This window comes from Hippoglossus hippoglossus, chromosome 10, assembly GCF_009819705.1.
Source record: "Hippoglossus hippoglossus isolate fHipHip1 chromosome 10, fHipHip1.pri, whole genome shotgun sequence".
In the NCBI taxonomy this organism is placed as follows: domain Eukaryota; kingdom Metazoa; phylum Chordata; class Actinopteri; order Pleuronectiformes; family Pleuronectidae; genus Hippoglossus; species Hippoglossus hippoglossus.
In genome coordinates this window covers 1,534,550-1,558,976 of record NC_047160.1, presented here as the reverse complement: position 1 = coordinate 1,558,976, position 24,427 = coordinate 1,534,550, and the positions used below count along the sequence as shown (strand labels likewise).

Sequence of the window (24,427 nt, the reverse complement as noted above, 5' to 3'; positions counted from 1 at the left end):
AAACTTCGGAGCTGCACCAAATTGCACCAATTCCACTCAGAGATTCCAGTCCCCTAAATAGGTCTCATATCTTACACCAAGATCAGTGAATCATTTCTTTGAAAATCTGTGAACATGTACAAAAACACCTTATCTCCCATGTGTTAAATGATAAGTTTGTATTTATTTGATTTCAATAATTGCAATAAGTTATATTTGGTGCTTTAGCAGCAGCTAAAAGACCCTGGCACAGAACATAGCAGGCATCAATGACAACACATGGTCACAACACATTTATTAGGTCAGCTTCAGTATGAAAAGTAAGCGCTGGGGTTGCAAAGTGGCTTAAATAGAACAGAGGAGGGGGTCAACTGAGTCATGGTCACCAAAAAGCAGGTGACCATATGTTAATGTTTAAATTAAAGAGTTAAATGAAGAACTTAGGTCCATAGCTAAGCCTGTTATTGCAGAGAAATGCTTCTGGCTCAGTTATTGAAAACATGATCTTTATTTCACAGTGTTAGGTATTTGACCCACCTAGAGTGAACTATACTACATAAAACACATCTGTGGGTGTGGGTGCTTCAAGGAAACTTCAAGTGATAAAATGGAACATACATTTCTACAAAGAATCCGTAGAGTTTATAAAACCCCATTAGTTCAGACAGTGTTTGTATCATGTGCAGTGATTTGCTGTGTCGATACACAGTTAGTGTTTTTTATTAAGAAGAATATGATGATGAGATGTTCATTCCCCTGGTGAGAATAATCACAATGTTAAAGATGTATGATCGACATTAACAGTAGTATATATTTTAACTTTTTTTTTCCTAAGTCTTTATTCTTCCAAAAAATGGATTACATTTAAAATCACATCCAGCAGTGACATAATTCACTTTCAATCCTACAGAAGTCTGTTGAGATGACACCAGCTTTGCTTTTACAAACTTCAGTATATAGGCTAATTATCATTTGGAAGTAGGGTATAGTGTTTTGAGTGGTGTTATTGCTCAGCAGGGGCAACCTCCAGGATGATCTGCAAGCTTCTGTTGAAGGAATCTGAGGAAAGAGAAAAGAACATTATAACGTCATTTCTAGACTTGTGTATGTATATATATATATATATATATATATATATATATATATATATATACACAGCCTACATATAATACAAAAGTAATTTGCCACCACCTTTTGATCATCCATTTGACAATTTGGAACATATGGAAGGTGACAATAATAGGGTTTCTACAAATGTGCTTTTATATGAATAAAAAAAATGTTGTGTAATTTGGAAGTTAAATTTAGCTTTTGGCTAATGTGGGTAGACCCCCCAACCTTTTACAATGGGAACGTCAGGCATGTCAAGGGGATGTGCAAAGTTCTGCAAATGACAAATATTCCACACAGATAGTATTTGTGCAAACTCCTGTGAGGCTTTCCAAGTTGTGACTAATTCCAACAATAAGTGTCACTCATATGCACTGTATGCAGTACACAATAAAAATGTATTTGATTCTGTGTCACATGTCGCTGATGGTTCCAGATAAACTTGTATGACAAAAAATGTCTCCATTAATATTTAATCGGTCTTTTTGATTGAGTTACTTCATTGTTAGAACAGTTGAGTAAAGTATTTTTTCTGTCAGTGGACAACCCAATCTTGATCATCTTTCATATGTGCGGATGAATATGAAGAGCCACTATATATTAGTAGCGGTCAGCTATCCTTTAGATTACCTAAAGCCCTCTGAAGCCACTTTGGTCTCTGATTGAAGTAGATGAAGATGTAGTATGCTGGGATGCCAGTGAGGGAAATGGCAAATCCAATCCCTGTGTTTACTGGGTCCGAGTACAGAGACAGAAAGACCATGAAGAAACATGCAAGGCAGAATACCACTGGAATGAAGATCGGGACCTATGGACAAGTCAGGAGAGATTTCTGTTATGACTCATACACTGTATATAGAGTAATTTCAGAAAGTATTCAAACCCCATTTTCACTTGTGAAATGGAAGACATTTGGAACCAGCAGGACTAGAGTTTCAAGAGCTGGCGATCAACCAATCAAACTGAGAACCCATCAAGGAGGGCTTTGGTCAGGGAGGTGACCCAGGACCCACAGTCACATTAACATAGCTTCAGACATCCTGAAGGAATGAGAGAACTTGCGGAAGGGCCAGCATCTCAGTAGCACTCCGTCACTCATGTCTTTCTGGTAAAGGGCCTTAACAGATGCCACTTTGAGTGTAAGGGCTGGCTCACACCTAAGGACAACCGGGCCAATTTTAGACCCAATTTGCCTCTTCTGACTATAGCGGGGGCCTTCCCGATTATCTGTCCAAATGGGGTTTATAAAATAATGTTAATGCTGCCAATTGTGTTGGAATATCAAACATGTTTGGTATTTACGCTTTGATTTATTTGGCTCCGGCAGCATACTGAGATAACCCGCTATAGCCAGTGAGAGGGAACTTACTGGGAAGCGCTACCAACCGGATGTTGCGTACTTGTATAGCTGCAACTAAAAGCAACAATACATTTCCAACTCACCTCCAGCTCGCTCTGCGAAAGCTTATTCTGCCTTCTCAGCCATGACTTCATTCATATATTTTTTGTATTTCGCCACAAAACAAAACACACGCAAGTGCAGTGAGCTGACAACGTCCTCCTCCATGTTTGTTTTTCTTCTGAAGTCACCTTTGATCAAACAAGTTTCTGTGACATCTGAAGTCTCCTTGAAATCGTTTCCTACAAACGGCAAGTGTGTGATCTTAAGTTCTGACCAAAAGTCTTGTGTGTGCGTTCTGGAAATTAAAATATAAAAAATATGTGAAATCTGTCATTATTTCTGTGCTCTTCAACATTTTTAAAATTGGTCAAGAGTAGAAAGTCCTGTGTGCACCAGGCCTAAGGCAGAGATTCTCTGGCAAAGATTCTCTGATGAGACAAACATTTTACTCCATTTACTGCTCATCACCAGGTTAATACCATCCCTACAGTGAAGCATTGTGGCCACATCATGCTGTCGAGGCTTCTAAGCAGTAGGGACAGGGAGAATGATCAGGACTGAGGGAAGGATGAATGCAACCAAATACTAATACTAAGAGGTCCTTGAACTAATCCTGCTGCAGAGGAGATTAAACCTGAAACTGGAGGGACAATGTTTCAAAGCATACAGCCAAGACAACACTGGGGCAGCTTCAGGGCAAATCTCAGTCCTTTCATCTGTCCAAAGCTGGTAGAGACTTACCCAAGAAGACACAGAGCTGAAACTGCTCGCAAACTGACTTCTACAACATACTAAATTACAGGTTTGAAAACTTTTGTAAATCTACAACAGCAAAAAGTTCAGAAGTGACAAGGTGTGAATACTTTCTTACATTGGTACACAGATACATTTGCCTGTTTAAAGAGTATTTGAGTTTGTGGTGAAGGATGCAATTCACATTTATTTATAATCACATTTTCTGAGCAAAATCACAGGTTTAACAGGTATAAGACCAAGGTGAAAACAGTGACAATGAGTGAGCCCTGTTATAATTTATATTGTTGCATAGGATTAAGTACAGATGTGAGGAAACTGACCTTAAAGGGGCGGGGGAGGTCAGGTTTCGTATACCTGAGGTAGATTAAACCCAGCACCACCACACCAATGAACAGCCACCGCAGGAAGCTCATGAAGTTCAGCAGGCTGTAGATGTCCCCCACAAACAGCTGGAGCATGGTCATAGGGTACTGCACACATGATAGTATTAGGGATATTTCATTTTGTCAGTGTTGTCTAATGAGCAGTTATTAATTCTGTACATTGTTGTCGTGGTTGCAGTAAACTAACCATTATAAGAACAGCAGTCAGGGGAGTGTGTCTGCGGACGTGGATCATTGACAAAACCTCGGGGAGTTGTCCTTCACGTGATGCCACATAGAACATTCTGGTGAGCACAAATACAGAAATTTGAACCAGCAATTACAGGAGTTAATATTGAACTGACTGTAACTAAAAGTACTGAGTACATTACATACAGTTGTAAAGTCTTCTCCTTTATAGGTCATTTTGCAGTTCTAATTAAATTGGATTTTGCCAAACGCTACAATTCTACTTATCTAATCTTCATTGATATAATCTCCTGTGTTCACATTGAAATCTGTACCACTCAGTATGCTACTCAATCCAAGCTCACACCACTGACTGAGTACTAGGAAGATGAGCACATGAAGGATCAGGACTATGACCTTAGAGTGCAAGTCTGTAATGAGCTACAGGCTACTTTGGTTAACAACGTGGTCAATCATGTTCTGCTAGTGAGCCAAAACTTGAGCTACTTTAACGTGGCTTCAATCATCCAGACACACAGAAATGAGAATAGGTAAGAAATCCAGGGTGCCGGTATGGAGAACGACAAGTTAAATCTGTTTGTGAATATTTATCGGATCTACCAAACCATGAAGCCTAATATGGCTGCAGAGGAGCCTCAGAAACCGGTGACTGATGCTAACCTGATGTCAGCTAACGATAACATGATAATGGAAGTTGCCAGTATATCGAGAATAGAGCAGTGGTTCTCAACTGGTCTGGCTTCAGGACCCACCATCACCCCTTAATGACAAGCCGCGACCCAAATCGAGGAAAATGTTCAACTTCTCAAATTTATTTAATAAAAAGATGGTGCAGTTTGAACCTGAGATAGTACAGAATATCACAGTAGGCCAACACAAAAAAACAAGTTTAATGATAAACCAAAACGACCAGCAGGTGGCGATGCTAGCGAGGGAAATATTCCCTTTTACACATTAGCTGCATTTTAATTAAAAACCAAAAAGTGCATCTTAAGGACACAAGGTAAAACAACATACATAACAATTCAGTAACTTCAGCCTTTTTTAACAGACTCAACAGTGGTTTCATGCACAAACTTGAAATAAAAAAGTCCAACTACTGAGAAGTAGTTTAAAAAAAGACTCAAATTATGTAGCTTTAGCTGAAAATACTCACTCACTGAATCTATGACACCAACAAAACTGATCCTATTCACACACTAAGGAGTGTGAATAGACGGCACTCCGCTGCATAAAAAAATTCTTAACATTTTTTTCTTAAAAAAGGCAACTGAAAACGGGTCCGCGACCCACCAGTTGAGAATCACTGGAATAGAGGTAACTAAAGTCTCTACTCACTAATACATCATATGGCCACAATATAGACAAGACTGTTACAGCAGTGGAACCTCTTTGAAAGCTACCTGCAGGTTGATATACTGTAGGTACAGCTAACAAGTCACTACAGGCTGAGTTGAAAGATTTGGAGGGCTGCTTGCACAAGCTAAATATAAGAGTGTCAACAAAGAGTTGGTTATTGGTTAAGTGGGTTGGTTATTTCCTGTAAATGTACACATTTGTGAGCCGAAAACCAGCAAAGAGAAATCTTCTATACCTTGACAAGGCAAAGAGGCAGCCATTCATGGAGCCATAGCAGGACAGAGCCACAAACACCGGAACAGCTATTGAGAATTTCCCCAGCAACTTCTCTGCAAACGCCTGTGACAGGTACAAACACAGGGAGAGAAAACAACGTGAGCATTGGATGCTTCATGGATGCATTAAGTGACCAGCATTTGCTAAATGAGTATCTATGTTTAAACATTCCAAAACACAAACTGGTTATCCAGTTAGTTTCATGATACAGCACTATTGCACCAGTGACCTGTCTGCGGTGCCTTGGCCCAATGTCAGTTGGGATTGGCTCCAGCTTCCCCAGACTCTCAAAAGTATAAGCGGTATACTGTAGATAATGAATGGATGGATAGATATATAGCATTATTCACTAGAACTTTCTTTATCAGTATCAAGATAGCTTATCAGCTGAAAAGGATATATCTCAGAAGGGTTTCAATAAGGGACTAGTAAAACACTTATTTGTAGAAAGTGCCACCAAAATCACAAACCAGAGTCAGTTAGTTAGAGACTTGAAAGTGTTAGGTGTAATTGTGAACTTGTGACAGGCTAGCTGTTTCCCGGCCTCCAGTCTTTATGTTCAGTCCTGTTAATATCAATTATTTATAGATTTAGCCTTAGTGCTGAGACAAATTGTCCATGTTAGTTTTTGTCGTCCCTGCTCTCATTAGCCTTGAATGTTTTATGAATAGCCCCAAATCTATTAATCTGCTGATCTCATCCTGTTGACCAATATGATACAAGTCTGGTCCTCTGTGTATCATTCAATCAGCCGATTTAGCTCTCACCTCTTGAGACTTGTGCATTTTGTGTGACAATGTGTTACTTGTCACCATGCAGGTAACTGGCAAGCCAAGTCATTGAGGCAAGACCCAAAGGATATGGATGTAAAATAGGAGAGAGAATTTGAAAGATCCCAAAGAGGAAGGGCTGAGGTTAGATAATGTTATGGAAGATAGATGTTATTGAAATTCAGAATCCACTTATTACACTGCAGTAAGTCATACATAGCAGTGGAAACCTGATTGCATTGAATTTTGGCTTGTATCTGGCATCCAGTTGTGTTGCTGTGTTGTGTGTCAGCCCATATAGATTATTGAGCCTTGATCCCTATGGGATGGAGTAATGCTTTAATAATGTAGTTGAATAATCGGACATTTGTTGGTGGGTTCAAATAAAATAAATCTATAAATTAGATACGACTTTTGGTTGGGAAAATTGTGATTTCATCCTGTTTATGAGCAGGTCAGGAGAGATGAGAAGAGAACAGGAGGAGAGAGGAGACGAGATGAGGAGAGAGACAGAGACACTAAAGAAAGAGGGAGATAGCTAGTGCAGAGGTGAAGAAGAGGGACAGTGTTGTCACAGTTTAAAATGAACACAGTCTCTCCCCTCTTATAGTTATCATACTCTGATAAACCTGGTGAAAATCTATAAATGTCTACGCTGGGATGATTATCTGATCTGACACCTCTCTTCATCATTTTTGGTCCACCTCATCCTTTTTAGGTTTAGTCAGTTTTAGTTAACGAAGTAAAGAATTTAGTCTAGTTGATCAAAAATACTAGCTGACAGCAGTGATTTCAAAAACAAGACGAGCACGTCAGTCAAACTTCAGCAAACTGCTTTGAAATGAGATTTCATCCAATTAGGAAAGCAAAAAATGCAAATAAGCCACAAGGGTGTTTGGTCTGATGTTATTAATTTAAGTAACACATTCAGATATGAAAGAGAATAAAACAACAAAGTCTCCAGTGCAATATAACTTTTACAACATGAGCCAGCTAGTCATTGAACTTTCTGTATAATAACACGGACCCTGAGTAAGAGGAAACTCACACACATTCAGAATGCTGCCCTGCAAAAGTCCGCAGGTGTAATAGCCTGTTTATGTCACTGCCGGTTTTTTACACTTGTAAAGTAGTTATTTCTAGTTGGATTATTTTTGCTTGAAAAACAACTTGACGCATTAATAACTAACCTCAATTTCTTTGTAATCTTAAATGTGTCTCTCCAGGTTGCTGGTTATTTTTACAGGATATTCTGTGGCCCCATTGCTTCCCCTTTGCAAATGTTAAATTTGTCCTACGTTGTCATGAAAATGGGCGCAAATACCACCTTGATTTCTTTCTCCAAAGCCCTGTTGTTATAATTGTCATCTACTGGTAACTTACTCCGAGTCCATACTATGCTAATTGTGCAGCACAGGAAACCAAGCTGCTGCATTGAAAAATAAAGTCTCTTTTATTTCAACAATAAAAATGAAGAGTTTATTCTTTGACTTTTAAAACTGCATTATTTCTGTCTTTTTTCCTTGAAGGTTAAGGACAGAGGATGTCGCACCTTGTTAGCACTTTGAGGAAAATTCTGATTTGTGAAAATGGGCTATACAAATAAAACTTGACTGGTGATTGATAAGATAATCCTTATAATATCTTGTAGATACTGCATGTTGTTAAAGTCATAGTGACAAGATAAGATAATCATTATCTTAACCTAATTCTATCCCTTAAACCAAGTCTTGACCCCTCAAACTAGCATTTTAACATGTGGAGAAGAGGTGAGAGAAAAGAGTGAGCTGACATGAGTGAGCTTACCCCCTCACACCAACACACACACACACACACACAAGACCATAAAATCTATTTTATCTTTTCATTTCAGCAATTGGTATTTCCCAAAATGTTAGAAAAGGAAGGTGAGGCTCTGCTGGTGAAACTCTAGACTCTCCAGAGCTATGAGTTTACATACTTGTGGTTTGTGTTATTTTTTTCACAGTTGTTACTTAGATAGAATTAGAGCAGTCTACAGGGCTGCTGGTAAAAACTGTCATAAATGGGTCATGCAGAGGTGGGAGCAAAAGCTGCTCATTATTCATGAAGCCCTTCAGTGCTGATTAGTCTCGGCCCATGCTTATTTGAACAAGCACAGACTGAGTGGGAAGAATTCTGACTTTGTAATATGTGTCTGTAAATGTATACAAATGGACACGGAAATTATGTTGTCACTTAAGATCCTTTCTAGGCCACGATGCAATGAATCCTGTTTCAAAATGTTAAATATTCACAATACTGCAATGAGTTTATAAGAGAACATTTTCTAAAAACATTTTTCACAAACCCAATTGGACTGTATGCAATGGATTGAAGGATTAATCACCAAAACACATAAAGATTCAAATGTGTGCAGTTATGACCAGGGAGCTATACACAGAAAGAGGTCTCTATGAAACTGAAGAAGAGAGTTGTTTTTGTTGTCTTGGTGAGGTTAGAGTTTTTTTTACAAATAAGCTGTCACAATGACATTTTTGAAGGCAGTCGAACATGTGGAAATGATCTGGAACACCACATACCAACAGAGATCAATCACTGAGTGGTGCACTGGCTTCCATTGTAGCCACAGAGGCATAAAAGCACGTTTTAGAGGTTCAAAAGACACCAGTGTGTGTCTAAAACATCAATGTACCTCATCTGTAAGAAAGCCACACACAGTATAAGTGACACAAGAGACAACTAAACTAAACTAACTAACTGTTGAGGTTCCATTAGAGATTCATCAGTTAAGTTACAGTATTACCATCACTAATATAGGTTTGATTTATTATGTTGGTTAATTTTAAAGACATATGTGATCAGCCATAAGAGACACATACATAAATGTTGTTTGGCATTCATAGACCAACTGCACAAAGCAACTACACTTATCTTATGTCTCATGTACAACTCCAGGTCTTTCGTTACAAATTTCAATATAACTCCAATATATAGGGCGGCCTCCTCAAGACAAGTGCTAAACATGAGTTAAAGTATGTAATTAAGTTTGAGAAGTTTTGCCTATGAGATGAACAGAGTAGAATTCCTTTAAAGCAGCACAGACTAAGAACAATCTAAGAACACTTGAATGCTCTTAACACCTTTCTTAAGGCGCTCCTATCACTCATCTTGCACAGGGCAATAAAACTAAGTGCATTAGCAAAGATCAGAATTCTCTCAGTGAATGAGTCTTCCCCTGCTATAGGTTTACAATAGCACTGATAGCAGCCTTTAGTGTAATAAGCAATGGTGGCTGTTATTAGGGGATGTCTGTGATGTGATTAGCAGTAACACGACTGGAACAATCACATTAACAGCTGCTGGAAGCCGAGCTGTCAGAGACACTCTGCTGATAATGACATTTTAAGTGCAGGAAGGAAACCATGGTGCTGGGTACAGGACCAAACATCACTAACAGCAGAGAGGTGAGACCTCAGCCACAGATAACGCAGTATGTAACCTTTCATATCACCAATAAAAAGACCAGGATTATCATGGGAATATCATCAGTGTTATCCAGGTATTGTTAAAATGTGCGGACAAAGTTAAAAAACACTGGAACTTTTCACTTTGTGTAATTATGATAATAATAATGATGATGATAATAATAGTCATATCTCATGAATCTTTCATCTAATTGACTTCACACTTGCCATGTGTATTCTTAGTGGTCATGGGAAGGGCAGTGCCAAGTTTAGTGCAATTTGGACATGGTTTAAGTTTAATATTAACCCTTTCATGCATGAATTATAACAGCCTCTGTCTTTGCTTTTATTCCTTTTTAGGCATATAAGATAAAAAATGTAATTGTTAACTCAATGATATAAAATGATGTGAAAACTAATCTAAAAAAAGAATAATACAGCTGGAATCACTGCAAACATATCAAAAACACAATTTTACAATACTCTGTTAATATAGTATATAAGAAATCTATTGGTTCTTTTCTCTCGACATTCACAAGTCTCCCTCAATAAAAACTGAATAAACAAGCAACCAGCGCTCTGTAGCAGTCAGTGCGTGTGGGGTTATGTATTATTTCTTCTCTTTATTTGTTTTCATTTAGGCACTTAAATCTTCCACAAACTCCATCATTGTGTTGTTATGAATAGGGTCCTAACAAGACCCCAGCAGGGCATTATTGTTCACTTATACACAACACTACACAACATCATCAGTCTCTGCTGCTCTGCTGGAGATTCAGCTTCATAAAATGCTCCACAGGAACAAACAAATACTTGGAAGCATTTAAAAAAGAACGATGTTGTGTTTAGAGTTCCTCAGGATGATGCACATTTCGTGTTTTGGCAGCACATGATGTCAGCACTTAGCAAGCCCACCTTTGGCAGATGCTCAGCTTGCAAACATTTCCTGTAGCAGGTAAGAGTCCTTCTACTCTTGATGTTGGCATTTCCAGTCAACATTTTTACATCTGAGATATTTTAAAAGCTTTAGTTTGTGTTTGTTGAAGCAGTTCAAGATCACTGCCTTGTTGTTGGAGTAGAAGTTTGCTTTCAGGGTTTGCTTTGTTGTGTGTGGTCGTCTTGACATTTTCAACTAGAATTTGATGATGCGAATTACAGTTGGATGGTTTGTCTACATGACTGTTTTTTCCCCAAAACACTTTGAGTTAACCAGATGTCACTTTGCAGATGTGGACTTTTGTGACAGGGTTGCAGGTTTAATTCCCATGGCCCTGATGTACATGGCTGTGTGTACATCCGTGCTGCACAGTAGAAATGTGCTCCACCAAATCCACACGTCAGTTAAACATTCTTGCAGTAACATGTTGGGGCTTAGTTTTGCCTCAGCACAGCAGAAATGCAGTTTTCCTGAAAGCTTCCTTGGTTTTCATCAAAATCCCCCATCTCTTTCAGATTTCAAGCAGGAAGTTTTATCCATTCCACTGCTTTGATCATTCATTCTTTTAGCATCCTCCGTCAGTTGCTCAGAAGAGCCCATGATGTTTAGTGTAACCAGAAAGTTTGAGGAGTTAGAGATTTTCTAATGAGCTGACATTTCCAAATGGCAGGTGTTGACCTGCCTTACAAGTTCCATTGAGTGAATTAAAAAGGTCTTAGACTTTATGAGTAATAGTTTCCAAGGTGTTGCAATTATTTTTACTTCAAAAACATGAGCAATCGGCCTCAAACTGCTACACACAACTGGATAACTGTGACTTTTTAAACAATTTTTATACTTAAAAATGTATTTTCAGGTTGATGGTAATTTAGAGTGTTATTTTGTATTATCATCTCTGGTCTGAGGGGAGACTGTCCTTTTTGTCTTTTTATTCAAATATATAAGGAAGAGTACCTGACCACGACCCTGAGAGTTGAAATGTTAAAATATTATACTCTGAATTTTGAACCAAGCCTGCGAATAAAAATTTATATTATTTATTTATATCTTGTTTTTTGTGTGCTTGTGTTTAAAAAATATTGTATTACTTACCACAGCAACAGCGTCAGACGCCAGTATCTCCTCTGCTGACATCACTGTGTAGTACGCCACGTTAGTGAGCACATAGCAGGAGGTCACAATGAACATGGAGATACAGATAGCTAACGGAAGAGTCCTGAGGATGGGAGGGATAATAACAGTAGCACAAGGTCATTCACCTTTATTTCACTTCGTGTGACCTTCTAGACTTCTTGTCTAACAACCATCGATGCCCTGAGTAAACACATTTTCTGAGGATGAGTTGTGAAAGCTGCTCTTCAAATAGTAATACACACACAAGTAAAGGTTGAATATTGTTACATATTAAAGTCAGTATAACATCTACTTCAACTGCACAACAACAGTTAGTTCATACTCTGCTGTTGTCCCTTTCTCTTTTAGCAGTGAATGCTGTTTTCATTAACTCATTTCCCCTCACTTCTGTTGTAACTGGAATGTTACGTTACTGATAACTGAACTCTACTGTGTATGAAAACATGAACCACGTGCAGCAGCCTTTTGTTACATTAGTGGTTATGGCAGTAAATCAAACAACAGAAAAGAGTATTCATAGTTTCCCATTCTTTAATCACTTCTTGGCACATTTTCTTTCCATTCAAGAATGAAAAATAAAACTCTGCTATTGTTTTAGTTGCAATGAGTCATATCTTAAAGGTTTGTATATCTAAAGGTGTTTTATAACATGTCACCCAGTGCAACAGTGTGGCTCAATTGTGTATTTTTAATTACATTCTTGGACAACAAGGGCGCTCTGAGGAAAAAGACATATCAGGCTCTGGATACATGCACAATACTTGGGACACATTCATTGTTACAAACATCTCTGCTTCTATTAGAGCAGTCACCCTAAACCCCAGAAATTATTTCTGCCCTATGACAACTTAAATGAATTAAAGCAAATGTTAACAGACACGGAGTTATACAACGTAATAAAATTAAGATAACTACTGTAAATTTACCAAAATAGGATATAACATTTGTAATGTTGACTATTAAATATTAAGTTACTTTAATCTAAACCTGTCATAGTCAATGTTCTAGCTGATCATTACCTTGATTTACAGCATGTCGTGCTTTTGAATAAATCAACACTCATATTTCCTCTCTGTTCTCTCTCTCTTTTACCTCTATTTTGGTCACTAACAACTCCTGAGGTAAATCAATATCTTGCTATTTGGCTGTTAAATGCTCCAATTTGTTAACCAGCTGGTCTCTAACTGTTTCTACTCACTGTTTAGTGCTGAGCAGGTAGTTTATATTGAGTTTTCGGAGCAATTTCACTGAAAATAGCTGCTCTCATCAGCTGCATCGACTGATGCAGCTGATGAGAGCAGTGAGTGAACCAAAACAGTTAAGGTTTGACTCAATGAGTTGAAAGATGCTGAAACACACGTGATCAGATCAGCCTGCGGTGGGCCTGCCTAGAAACACAACTGAAGATTAGTCCCTAACATCTACTGGTGGATGGCCACTAAACAAGTGTGGAACACCTTTACCATCTTGTCCTATGTTCTAAAGAAGGTGAGCCAATATACAACATTTGTGATAAACACTTTTCATGTGCCTCGATTAACTTTTGTGCAACTATTGAAAAAAAACATTTTTCTTTGGGGTTTCAAATTCAGCAAGTCAACATGATCAATACACGATTAGTACAACAGATTTAACTCACTTCTCAGGTTGCTCGACTTCTTCTGTCACAAAGTTCAGATAGAACCTGGAAAAGGAAGCAATTGTCTCCAGTGATTAAAAGGATGATGAAGAGATATAAATGTCTGACTGAAACTTTACACAGGTACAAACAGTATGTATGTATTCATGTGTATGTGTGAGGACCATACCTACCACCCAGCGTATGCATACATCCCAGAGTAGAAGGCCAGTGGCATACCAGACAGCTCCATATTGTTAAACTGAAAGGCATTCTCAAAGTTCTTGGTCTCCCCTGCACACACACACACACACACACACACACACACACACACACACACACACACACACACACACGACAGAGAGAGAGAGAGAGAGAATTATTCTTATTTTGAAGCACCATAATTGTGGAATAATGTGATGATGATGTGATGAGCTTTTAAAAAAAGGGTTAAATTGTTAAGAATACAATGCAGGTATTTCAGGGAGATTAAAAAGACTCATTATTAATAAGTGCCCTGCTTTATGTAGATCACATTTAAGAAAAATGTCTGCCTACAAACAGAAAAACATGCTTGCATACAATGGAACAATAATGCTAAACAGCATTATTATCATGTATGGAACGTGATAACAACTGCAGTTAGACATTTATCATTTTACAGCTGAAGACGTCATCCTCCAGTATTGTCTGATCCTCAGATCCCTGTGAACTCTGGTTGTTGCTGTGAGGACATTGTGAAATGCTCAAGCTGTGAACAGCTGTGTGTTGTGGCCTGAAAGGCTTCAAGGTCATATTTATAGTGCATGTTGATGTGAGACAAAGGAAGCTGTGTTAATTGTTGCAGCTGCTCTGTGTGAACTCTGGAAAACCATCCTGAAAAACAAAGAAACACTACATTGCCCTGGACTTGAGAGGCTGATGGAGCCCCAGTGTAATACTGACAGTGGCTATTTGATGTCTTACCTTTAAAAAGCTGATACAACCCTGGCACTATAATGATGGCGATGGCCAGCAGCTTGCTGAAGGTGAGGAAGATCTGGATCCTGGCGGACCAGGTCACACTCATACTGTTTAGGTACATGACAGACGCTACAGAGAGAGAGATTCATGTCATGACGTTGGTAATTCCGTCTCATTACTTTCAGTTTAAGGTTCACTTCTGTGCGGTTTTAAACTGGAATCTTATTTCTATCCATGGTACACTCTGTGTTCCATAGAATAATATTAGAACATTAAAATATCAAATGTACACATCTACCACATCTTCATCTACTATAAATATGAAAAATATCTAAAAGAAAAAAACTTTTGGTCGACTTTAAAATGTTACCATGAACTGACTTTCCTCAGTCTAATCAACAGTTATTTCCAAAGCTAATTTGACAAGCTTTTGAGTTTTCCTCTGTCCTAAACTTCACATGTTTAATACGTGTCCTTGTCTGAAGACATCTAAATGCACATATTCAGGTAAAGTCATAGCAACATTGGTTTTACATAAAAATTTTATGGTCTGGTCTAAACAGCAACAAAATGTGTGTTTCGCACATTTTCTCCAGCACCACATAGAAGACACAGGAAATGATGTAAAATGTGCAAAACATGCCACCGTGTACCTCAAGCAGGAAATGGCATCTTACATGTTAGTGCAGTGTGCAATGATCACAGACGTGCACACAAATGGCATCCCCAAGGTGCAAGAGACTGTGGCAGCATATACTGGTAGCAGCTTTATTATATGTTTTGTTGAATAAGTATAATCAATTATGTCATATATTTTGTCACATAATTTGCAGAGTTGCTATATACTTTGTCCGTGTGGTGGTCAGTGTTGTTATGTTTTAATTGACAGTTTTGTCAAGATAAAGACAGTCCTAGGTCTTCCATGTGGACAGCTGACACCAACCCCTTCTTTTCCCCAGCCTCTAACTGCATAGTTTAATTCTTGTTATCATGTGTGCTTACATCTCCTGTCAGTCATAGAGCAGGTTATAACAGGTCAAACAGAAAACATGATGTGTTCATTTAACAGCAGTCAATGTACATACTTATGCCGATTGCAGTGGCCAGTTTGACAGCCACAGGGGGGATAGCACAGGGCATGAACAGAGGCTCCAGGATGTACTGACCAAAGGCAAGAGAGATGACTGCCATCCCTGCAGGCCTGCAAAACACACACACACACACACACACACACACACACACACACACACACACACACACACACACACACACACACACACACACACACACACACACACACAGGTTTGGTATAAACTAATACCACATTTTCCAAGAAAAGTTCCAGTTAACAGTTCCATTTTTTGTTTTGTGTATTATACTGAAACTAATTACAACTCTGTCTCATCATGATGAATACATATAAAATAATAAGTCATTGTGTTAGTTGGTGAAATAACTGTAAAAAGCCATGACAGACTTCCTGCTCAACATCAAGCAGCAGACAGACACCATCAGAGACAGGAAACATTGGCCTATCTAAAGATGAATTATGTGTGTCTGACAGCAGACACAACTTTCACAGGAGAAAGTTGTTCTTCTACTACAACTCCTGCTTCAACTACTATTAAATATTGAAAATGAAACCTTGCAAAAAGCTACAATATCGGTCACTGAATTTCCTTCACTGATGTGAAAGCTTGCGTTAACTTGATACAGGTTCAAAAAATATAAATAATGTGCATGAAAAAAACCTGTTTACTGTGCAAAGGCCTTAAAGGTTCAGTGTGTAAGATTCAGGTGAAAGGGATCTATTGGCAGAAATTTTATATAAAATAATCCTAGAGATGCTTTCACCTGTGTGTAATCATCTAACATGTACAATTTGTTGTTGTTTTTTACCCTAGAAGGGGCCCTTTATATTTAAACACTCTATATCTACATCGGGAGCGTGTCCTCTCTACGGGGGCCGCCATGTTTTTTACAGTATCCCAGACTGGACAAACTAAAAAAACTTTTGAGTTTTAATGACAACTGAATCTATCACAGGTTCTCTTTTATGTTTGGAAGGGGAGGGTGAGGTGAGGGGTATTCAGCTGCAATTTGCAACATCACCACTAGATTTCACTAAAGTCTACACACTGAACCTTTAAGTAGGATATACTTGTCACCACACAAAAAACATGTCTGCCATGATATTTAGCTTGGCTAACACGACAAATAAGCAAAACCCAGTTTACCATGGGACATCACACAAAAGGGCAGACACGAAATAGACATCAAACTTAATATTAAATACAAAAGCCATTTATGAGACCCGGAATATTACAGAATGTAGTGACAGCAACAAGTTTTGGTTAGTTCAATGAAATGGTGTAAAAAATGTAGATTCAATATAATATTGATAGTGAACATAGTGAAGTAAGTGGAGCAGTCATCAGGAAGCCCTACAGAGGGTTTATCATAACAATAACAGTCAAACCCTCAGTGGATTATATGTATAGTAGATTATATCTATAGTAGTTTGAAGATTTTGATGTCCTCTGCTTTGTTTGCATAGCTCACCAGTAGCTATAGGGTCCGTCAATGAGTCCTGACTCTGTTTAGATTAATAAGAGCAAACACAAAAGAAGATATAATCCGCAGGATGAAGCATACCCTTTTGAACTCACACTTCACCACACAGTCATAGAAATGACAGACAATAGACTCTTTTCACAGCAGCCATTTTGACATGAAATATTAGGTAACACAGGTTTTACTTATCACATTCAAGTTTTTAAACCCAAAATACAACAGAAGTTGTATTAATGTGAATGGTAGCTTTTTTTCTAAAATGAACAGATACAGTGTGTGTGTGTGTGTGTGTGTGTGTGTGTGTGTGTGTGCGCGTGTGTGTGATATGTTAAGGGAAGATTACATCCAACCTTTTCCCATAATGGCCTCCTCATGTGGTGGACTTGTGCTTGGCTTCAATAAGAATCAAATAAGGTTGACTGGTCCCACTGGCTCCTCTTATAGCTTGTCAGTATTCCCCTCTTCATTTCCCACAACAGCCACTGAGCTGCTGCAGCCAGGGAAATCTCTCTTTCACTCTTGTTTTCATTCTCTACCTCTGTCTATGTTCATTTCCCATGGTTTCCATTCAGTCCTGCTAGCCCGAGGCCAGCATAAATTGGGCGGCTCAGGATAGCCACTGGACTGTTTATACTGCTTCGCCTCGGCTGTGTACACACACAACTGCACATGGAGCTTTTTTCTCCCCACACTGGTTTAAACTAACCTCGGAATACCACAAAGTCACAGACAGACAGTGCCTTTCTTTGCCAGGTGTGGTGATCTCTGTCACCCAGCAAAGTCTTACAAATGTCCTGAAATGCAGATAATGTTAAGGAAACAAACCACACTGAGACAATGGGCTGCATTGTGTGTAAATTGTTTAATATACCAAACTCTAGCTTTCTTCTCAATGGAGTTTGGCTACTACAATGTTAGTTCATATGGATTTCACAATCTATTCTAGATGACAGGTCAAAAGATAAAATTATCCGTATATATATATATATTTATATTTATATATATATATATTCATTCTCAAAGACCCCATAGTACTATATCACCCCTCCTAGAATTCAGACTTACTTGTCGTCCCTAAAGTCTCTGAAAGCAGAGTAGGAGCCAGAGCTTCCATCAAGCTCCTCTCCTGTGGGATCATCTCTTTAAGAGTAGGCTTTAAACCTTCCTTTTTGATAAAGCTTATAGTTAGAGCTGGTTCAGGTCAGTTTTTCTGCTATAGGCCTAGATTGTCATCAATCAATCAATCAATCAATCAAATTTTATTTGTATAGCCCATATTCACAAATCACAATTTGTCTCATAGGGCTTTAACAAGGTGTGACACCCTCTGCCCTTAACCCTCAACAAGAGTAAGGAAAACTACTAAAAAAAACCTTTTAACAGGGTAAAAAGAAGGTAGAAACCTCAGAGAGAGCCACATGTGAGGGATCCCTCTCCCAGGACGGACAGAAGTGCAATAGATGCCAAGTGTAAAGGAGAACATCAAGATAAAGGTTTTAGCAGCATTGATAAGGGTAAACATTTTGAAGTATAACTGAAGGTCAATGAATTGGTGGATTAATGTCATTAATGGTCAAGTGTCTTAGGAGAAATACTATGTATCGAGCAGTCCTGCTGCAATCATAGTCTATGGTCAGCTGCCACCACGATCATGATCCACCATCAAGATCGGATGCCACTATAGTCCACAGTGATTGTCCACTGCTGCCATTAGGATCCACCATCAGCTGCCACCTCGGTCGTGGTCCACCACCATTATCAGATGCCAACACGATAAAGGATCCGCCTTTATTATCACGATCAGCCAGCACGATACAGAATCCGCCATACTGGATCCACCATTACGATCTCTGATATGCGATCCACAGATCCTAATCCACGATATGGCCACAGCCGCGGCCCTGGATCTGCGAGCGATAAGGCAAAGGGACTCCGGGGAAGAAGTCAAGTCAGTAACATGTATTGATGAGATATGAATTACTTTGATGTGATAAGGAGGGAGAAGAGGAAGGAGAAGCTGGGAAGAGAAGCTCCGTGTGTCATGTGTCCCCCGACCTTCTAGACCTATAGCAGCATAACTAAGAGCAGGTCTAAGACAAACCTGGACCAGCTCTAACTATAAGCTTTATCAAAAAGGAAGGTTTTAAGCCTACTCTTAAACGTACAGATGGTGTCTGCCTCCCGAACTGAAAGTGGGAGATGATTCCACAGGAGAGGAGCTTGATAGCTGAAAGCTCTGGCTCCTACTCTACTTTTAGAGACTTTAGGGACGACAAGTAAGCCTGAATTCTGGGAGCGCAGTGGGTTGATAAGGTATTAACAGCTCCTTAAGGTATAATGGTGCCATATTATTAAGGGCCTTGAAGGTGAGGAGGAGAATTTTAAATTCTATTCTAGATTTAACCGGAAGCCAGTGTAGTGAAGCTAATACAAAAGAAATGTGGTCTCTTTTCTTGGTTCTTGTCAGGACACGTGCTGCAGCATTTTGGACAAGCTGCAGAGTCTTTAACGACTTACTACAGGAGCCTGATAATAAGGAAATACAATAACCAAGTCTGGATGTAACAAAGGAGTGGACTAGTTTTTCTGCATTCTTTTGAGAAAGGACATGTCTGATTTTGGAGATATCATGTCTGATATTACGCAAGTGGAAAAAGGCGGTCCTAGAAATTTGTTTTAAGTGAGAATTAAAGGATAAATCAGGATCGAAGATCACTCCCAAGTTCCTGATTGTTTCATTGGAAGCAAGGGCAATGTCGTCTAGCACAGCTATATCATTAGATAATGTATCTCTAAGGTGTTTAGGGCCAAGTAGTAGAACCTCTGTCTTATCTGAGTTTAAAATTGCGGGTCATCCAGGTTTTTATGTCCTTAAGACATGCATCAGACACATGACACTTCTCCCTCTTCATCACATTAATGTCTCATCAATACATGTTACTGACTTGACTTCTTCCACAGAGTCCTTTTGCTTTATCGTTGCAGATCCAAGATCACAGCTGCAGCCACACTGTGGATCATGATCATGGACCGTGGTGGCAGCTGATCATGGATTATTATGACAATTAGATTGCTTAGATATACAATATGCCTATACTCACATATGATACCATTATTGGCAATACCGCTATCATTGCAGATGTTATTACTGCTCCCTTCATCTCTGTCAGACTTTTAACTTTTGTACAAATACTTTAAACATTGATACACCTCTCCTATTACGTTAGACATTATGTGGTCTTAATTGCCCCTAGGCCGCCAGCTGTGGCTCAGGGCTTAGTGCGGTTGTCCTCTAACCAGTGGGTCAGTGGTTAGATCCCAGTCTTCCCTATTCCTCATGCCGAAGTGTCCTTGGGCAAGATGCTGAATCCCAAATTGCCCCTTCTCATAGAGAAAGTGCTGCAATTAGATGCACTGTGTGAGTGGGTGAATGTAAAACTGTTGTGTAAAGTGCTTTGAGTTGTCATCAAGACTAGAAACGTGTAATATAAATACAGACCCTTTTTTTCTGTCGGCCCTGGGAGAGGGTTAAATTAAACACCACTGACTTGCAAATTAACCACTAAATACACTTTAACTGGCAGAGGTTTGGAACCATTAGCAGGCGACAATTCAAGACAGCATCGTTTTGGATAAACTATATGATTTTAGAACATGCTGAACAAAAGGCTCGATCTAAGAGAAGGTATGCAGGCTGGTGCATTTGTTTGAAAGGTTTATATGCACATATATTTTTCTCTTTTCTTTTTATATATTTTTCAATATCTTATACTGCTTTCCATTTGAAGTAATCATATCAAGATCCTGTTCTTTGTGAAAGAGTAAACACTTGAGAACCTTTCAAGCTACAGGTGGAAATGGTTTGGAAATTAAATAACAGATTTGCTTTTAAGGTATTTGCTTATCACATAGAGTAAATATTCATTCAGAAAAGAAAGTGGCTCAGAAAATGTCATTGTCACATCCTGACAAAAGGTGGTGCTGAAAGATTTCCGAGACCCAGTGAAGTGAACTTGAGACAGGGACGTTTTGAACAGTAGGTCAGTGTCATGTCTAAGTGCAAACCTTGTTGTATTTCTTTTTTGGGGGTTTAGTTTAGTTTACTTCAACAGAACGGTGTTATATGAAAGTGATAGTGTGTCATTGATATAGTCACTCACCTCATTTGGGAATCCAGGTCTCTGTTCCCTCTCTTTCAAGGTTTGAGGGTCTGAACAAAGGTTGGGTCGCCACCAACTCTTAAGGGAAATATCTGACTCTGTACCTGCTCCTCTTCTATGTTCACCAACTATTTGTCTTGCTTTGTATTTTAGCCACTATGTGAGAAGCCACACACTAGGAGCTGGGCTGCTCCTCAGTCAGTCTTTTCTATTGTCTTTGTATACCGCCTGTGGTTCACAGCAAATTTGAAAGTGAATATTCTCTTTCACCTCAGTTTCAATGTCTATCTGTTGAATATGTCACAAACAGAACTACTTGAATCCTTTACTGTACCTGTTTCAAGTTAAGAGCACTCTAGCGTTTTTGACAACTGAATCCACTCATTTGTTTTGACAATGTTTTTATGTGTATTGCAGGACTGTTGTGTCTTGGTATTTAATGAGTACATAGGCTAGGTGGCTGTGGCTAACCAGAAGGTCGGCAGTTCCCAGTCTTCCCCATCTGCATGCCGCAGTGTCCTTGGGCAAGATAGCAAACCCCATATTGCCACCACATTGCCCCCGTATCTTGCCTAAGGACACCTCGGCATGCAGAATGAGGAAGACTGAAGCTAATGTGCTGCACACGCCCCATTGCGCCCCAGGCCTCAGTGTCTGCCAGCTGTTAGGTGCTGATCAGGTCGTGTAAAGTAGGTTTATCAGAGTGTTGTCACTGAAAACAGCAGCTGCCCAAAGATTTTAGGTGAACCTCAGCCCGAGTGAATAATTCTAAAGCAACACCTCTATCGTTACACATAGTGATTTCATCCATTGTTAATATAAAAGTATTGATTAGTGCAGCTTTACGTTAAAGGTTAGGTTCAATAAACATGCATCAAGGAGGCAGGCATTACCTTATTGCAATAAGATCAGCCCACAGCCTTACGAAAGCCATCTGAGGTCCAAAGATTTCCATTATGTATGTGTAATGTCCACCAGACTTCTTAATACAAGTCCCCAGCTCAGCATAGGACAGGGCTCCTGTAGTGACAGAGGTGACAGATTAGCTTTGGCTCTGAAACAATAAGGTAGGCAGAGAATAGACCCAGGGCTATTAACTTGTCTTAGCCTCATCTGAAGAAATGTACTGTCCCTCTCTGGGCCCCATGATCACCTACATATATCACTGAGGGGAGCGTTCCAACGTCTCAACCCATAACTTAAGACAGACAGATTTAGGTGGATGTGCTTTAATTACAAGGTTAGGGAATAGAAATTAGGGGATTCAGGAAAGGGGGGTTTAGGAAGAGAATTCAAGGATAATGTGCTTGGGCATTTTATTACAGTATAAAAACTCAAGGCTTTAAGAATGCCTCAACAATATATGTTGCGATACACAAATATGCACAATAGTGCTTTAGCACTGTGTCCTGCAAATCTGGTATTTCAAACCTTCTAGATATTACATTTATATATTACTATTTCAACATTGTGCTGTGTTGTTGAAAGCAACTGCTGCCTAAATATTGTCTGTTCAGTATTTTGAGTTGATGAGATGTGACATTTATAAACTGCACCAGAGTTGCTGTGGAGGGATTCAGGTCTCTGTTGTTTGTTTAGCAAATCTTGACCTCCTGTCTGTGGTTAAGCCACAAAAGCCAGGGGCAAATGTTGGTGAAAGGTGGTTTTGGTTAACATTGTGTTCTGTATGAAACCATACCACAATCCTTCTAAAACCTTGAGCAAGTGCTAACAGCACCGAAACATAATTAAAGCAGTAAAATGTGTTCTGCAAGATCAGACTATTCAAAATGTGATGTGGCCATCATTACACTTGTTATATCACATCAATAACAATACTAATGATGAAAAATGGAGTGCATTTATGTCCCACTTTTCTAGCCCAGGAACACTGTGGTTGCTAGACGACCACTCTCCCTCTGGAGCCATGCTGCTCCAAGAATAATAATGATAATTCACGCTATCATGATTTATATTTTTGTTTAAGATCATGAGCATGAGCACCAAAGGCATGGCACAGCTGCAGTATTACTGTTACCTACAATTAAGCTGTTTGAGGGCCCTGGGGTAGAGTGTTGGCTTTGGCCCCTGCTGCGCTCAAGTACATCCCACATAACATTTAACAAATGGCGACTTCATTATAGATACAACAACTACTACACCTATGTTGTAATACTCTCTGCCCATGCTTTTTAAGGGTTTTTGATAAAACAGAACTATTTAAAGAAAACGCACAATAAAAGCATGATGTAAACTGATATTAGTCTTTGAACCAGGTTTTCACTATTGCATGCCTAGCTTATATCACACTATATCTGTGCATGATCCAATAAACTTTGCAAATAAGCAAATGGCTAAAAATCTCAGGGCCTGAGTTGGTCTAGACTTGCTGGTTAACTTTCACAGAGGCTTTTATTTACTGATAATGTAAATTGCACATTAAAACTGAGCTTCACTTTTTGCAGTCAAGTATGATATGAAATACAACTTTTTAAATAAGCTTTTTATTCAAATAGATTATGTGCGTTAGTGGCACAATTTGTTGTTCAGAGAAGATGGATATTTACATACATCAATAATCTAATCACAACTCAATCATAGCACTGTTTGTAAATAAGCTGCACAACTGCAATAATCCATGTGTACTTATGTGTACTTACTTGTATATTTGTATCATTACTTGTTCTTTTGCATAAACATTACACATACACATACAAACAAGCTTAAAGTAAGTTTTGGTCATCAAAGAGTATTTTAGAAGTATGTTGTCACAGTTTTTCTGTGTAGTTTGCTGTGACATTATTTTATATATTCATAAATTGGAGAAGGGATTTCTTGTGTTCTTACATTGTCATACTTATTAGTTCTTTGCATTATTTTCAGTAAATGCATATCCTCCAATGAAACTAAAATCAAAGTCCCATTCGTTAGAGTTTCAAAGTAGTGGAAAACTCCTCTATCCCTGACACAGTTATGAAGAACTCACCAAAGAGTGACAGCACACCACAGCCAATCCACACGATTAGGGACATTCCTATACTGCCAGAGTATTTCAGGATGCCCTTTGGAGAGATGAAGATCCCGGCCCCGATGATGGTTCCGATAATGATGGAAATCCCTCGAAGCAGGGTAACCTTCTTCCCCAATCCCACCTTCCTGTCATCTTCATCCTGCAGTTTCCCATTGGAATCTGGAGTCCCATTTTCAGAAAACTTGTGTCCATTTGTTGTAACTCCTCCAGTAGATGTAGACTTTTTGGTCATATTTTAACACAGTCTAACAAACACACAATCTCTCTTCAATGTAATGAACTGAAGTGGTTGAATCTCCACCCACTTTGTGGTTTGTGCAGGCAAAGTTACAAAACTAGT

General features: G+C 39.0%; 1 protein-coding gene across 2 annotated transcripts; it reads right to left on the bottom strand.

Annotated features, from left to right (window-relative positions):
* Window positions 1-471: 471 nt before the first annotated feature.
* On the bottom strand, window positions 472-24,427 carry slc7a11 (solute carrier family 7 member 11). Of its 2 annotated transcripts, XM_034598796.1 has the most exons (12): window positions 24,043-24,426; window positions 21,950-22,076; window positions 15,408-15,523; window positions 14,326-14,451; window positions 13,554-13,653; window positions 13,381-13,425; window positions 11,700-11,823; window positions 5,414-5,517; window positions 3,818-3,914; window positions 3,568-3,717; window positions 1,720-1,897; window positions 472-1,038 (listed from the first exon to the last, which is right to left on the bottom strand). In XM_034598796.1, the coding sequence occupies exons 1-12, from the start codon at window positions 24,317-24,319 to the stop codon at window positions 983-985; spliced, it is 1,500 nt and encodes a 499-aa protein (XP_034454687.1). In that variant the 5' UTR covers window positions 24,320-24,426; the 3' UTR covers window positions 472-982. The 2 variants fall into 2 exon arrangements, with proteins under 2 accessions (XP_034454687.1, XP_034454688.1); XM_034598797.1 differs by lacking the exon at window positions 14,326-14,451 and having other exon boundaries at window positions 24,043-24,427.

Excerpts from the sequence above, each read along its gene's own strand:
- slc7a11 (XM_034598796.1), bottom strand. The coding sequence starts at position 24,319 with ATGACCAAAAAGTCTACATCTACTGGAGGAGTTACAACAAATGGACAC. Across the intron at positions 3,915-5,413 it reads TGCCTCTTTGCCTTGTCAAG|AATGTTCTATGTGGCATCAC; the intron begins GTATAGAAGATT and ends TGTGCTCACCAG. Across the intron at positions 1,898-3,567 it reads ACCTCCCCCGCCCCTTTAAG|GTCCCGATCTTCATTCCAGT; the intron begins GTCAGTTTCCTC and ends ACTTGTCCATAG.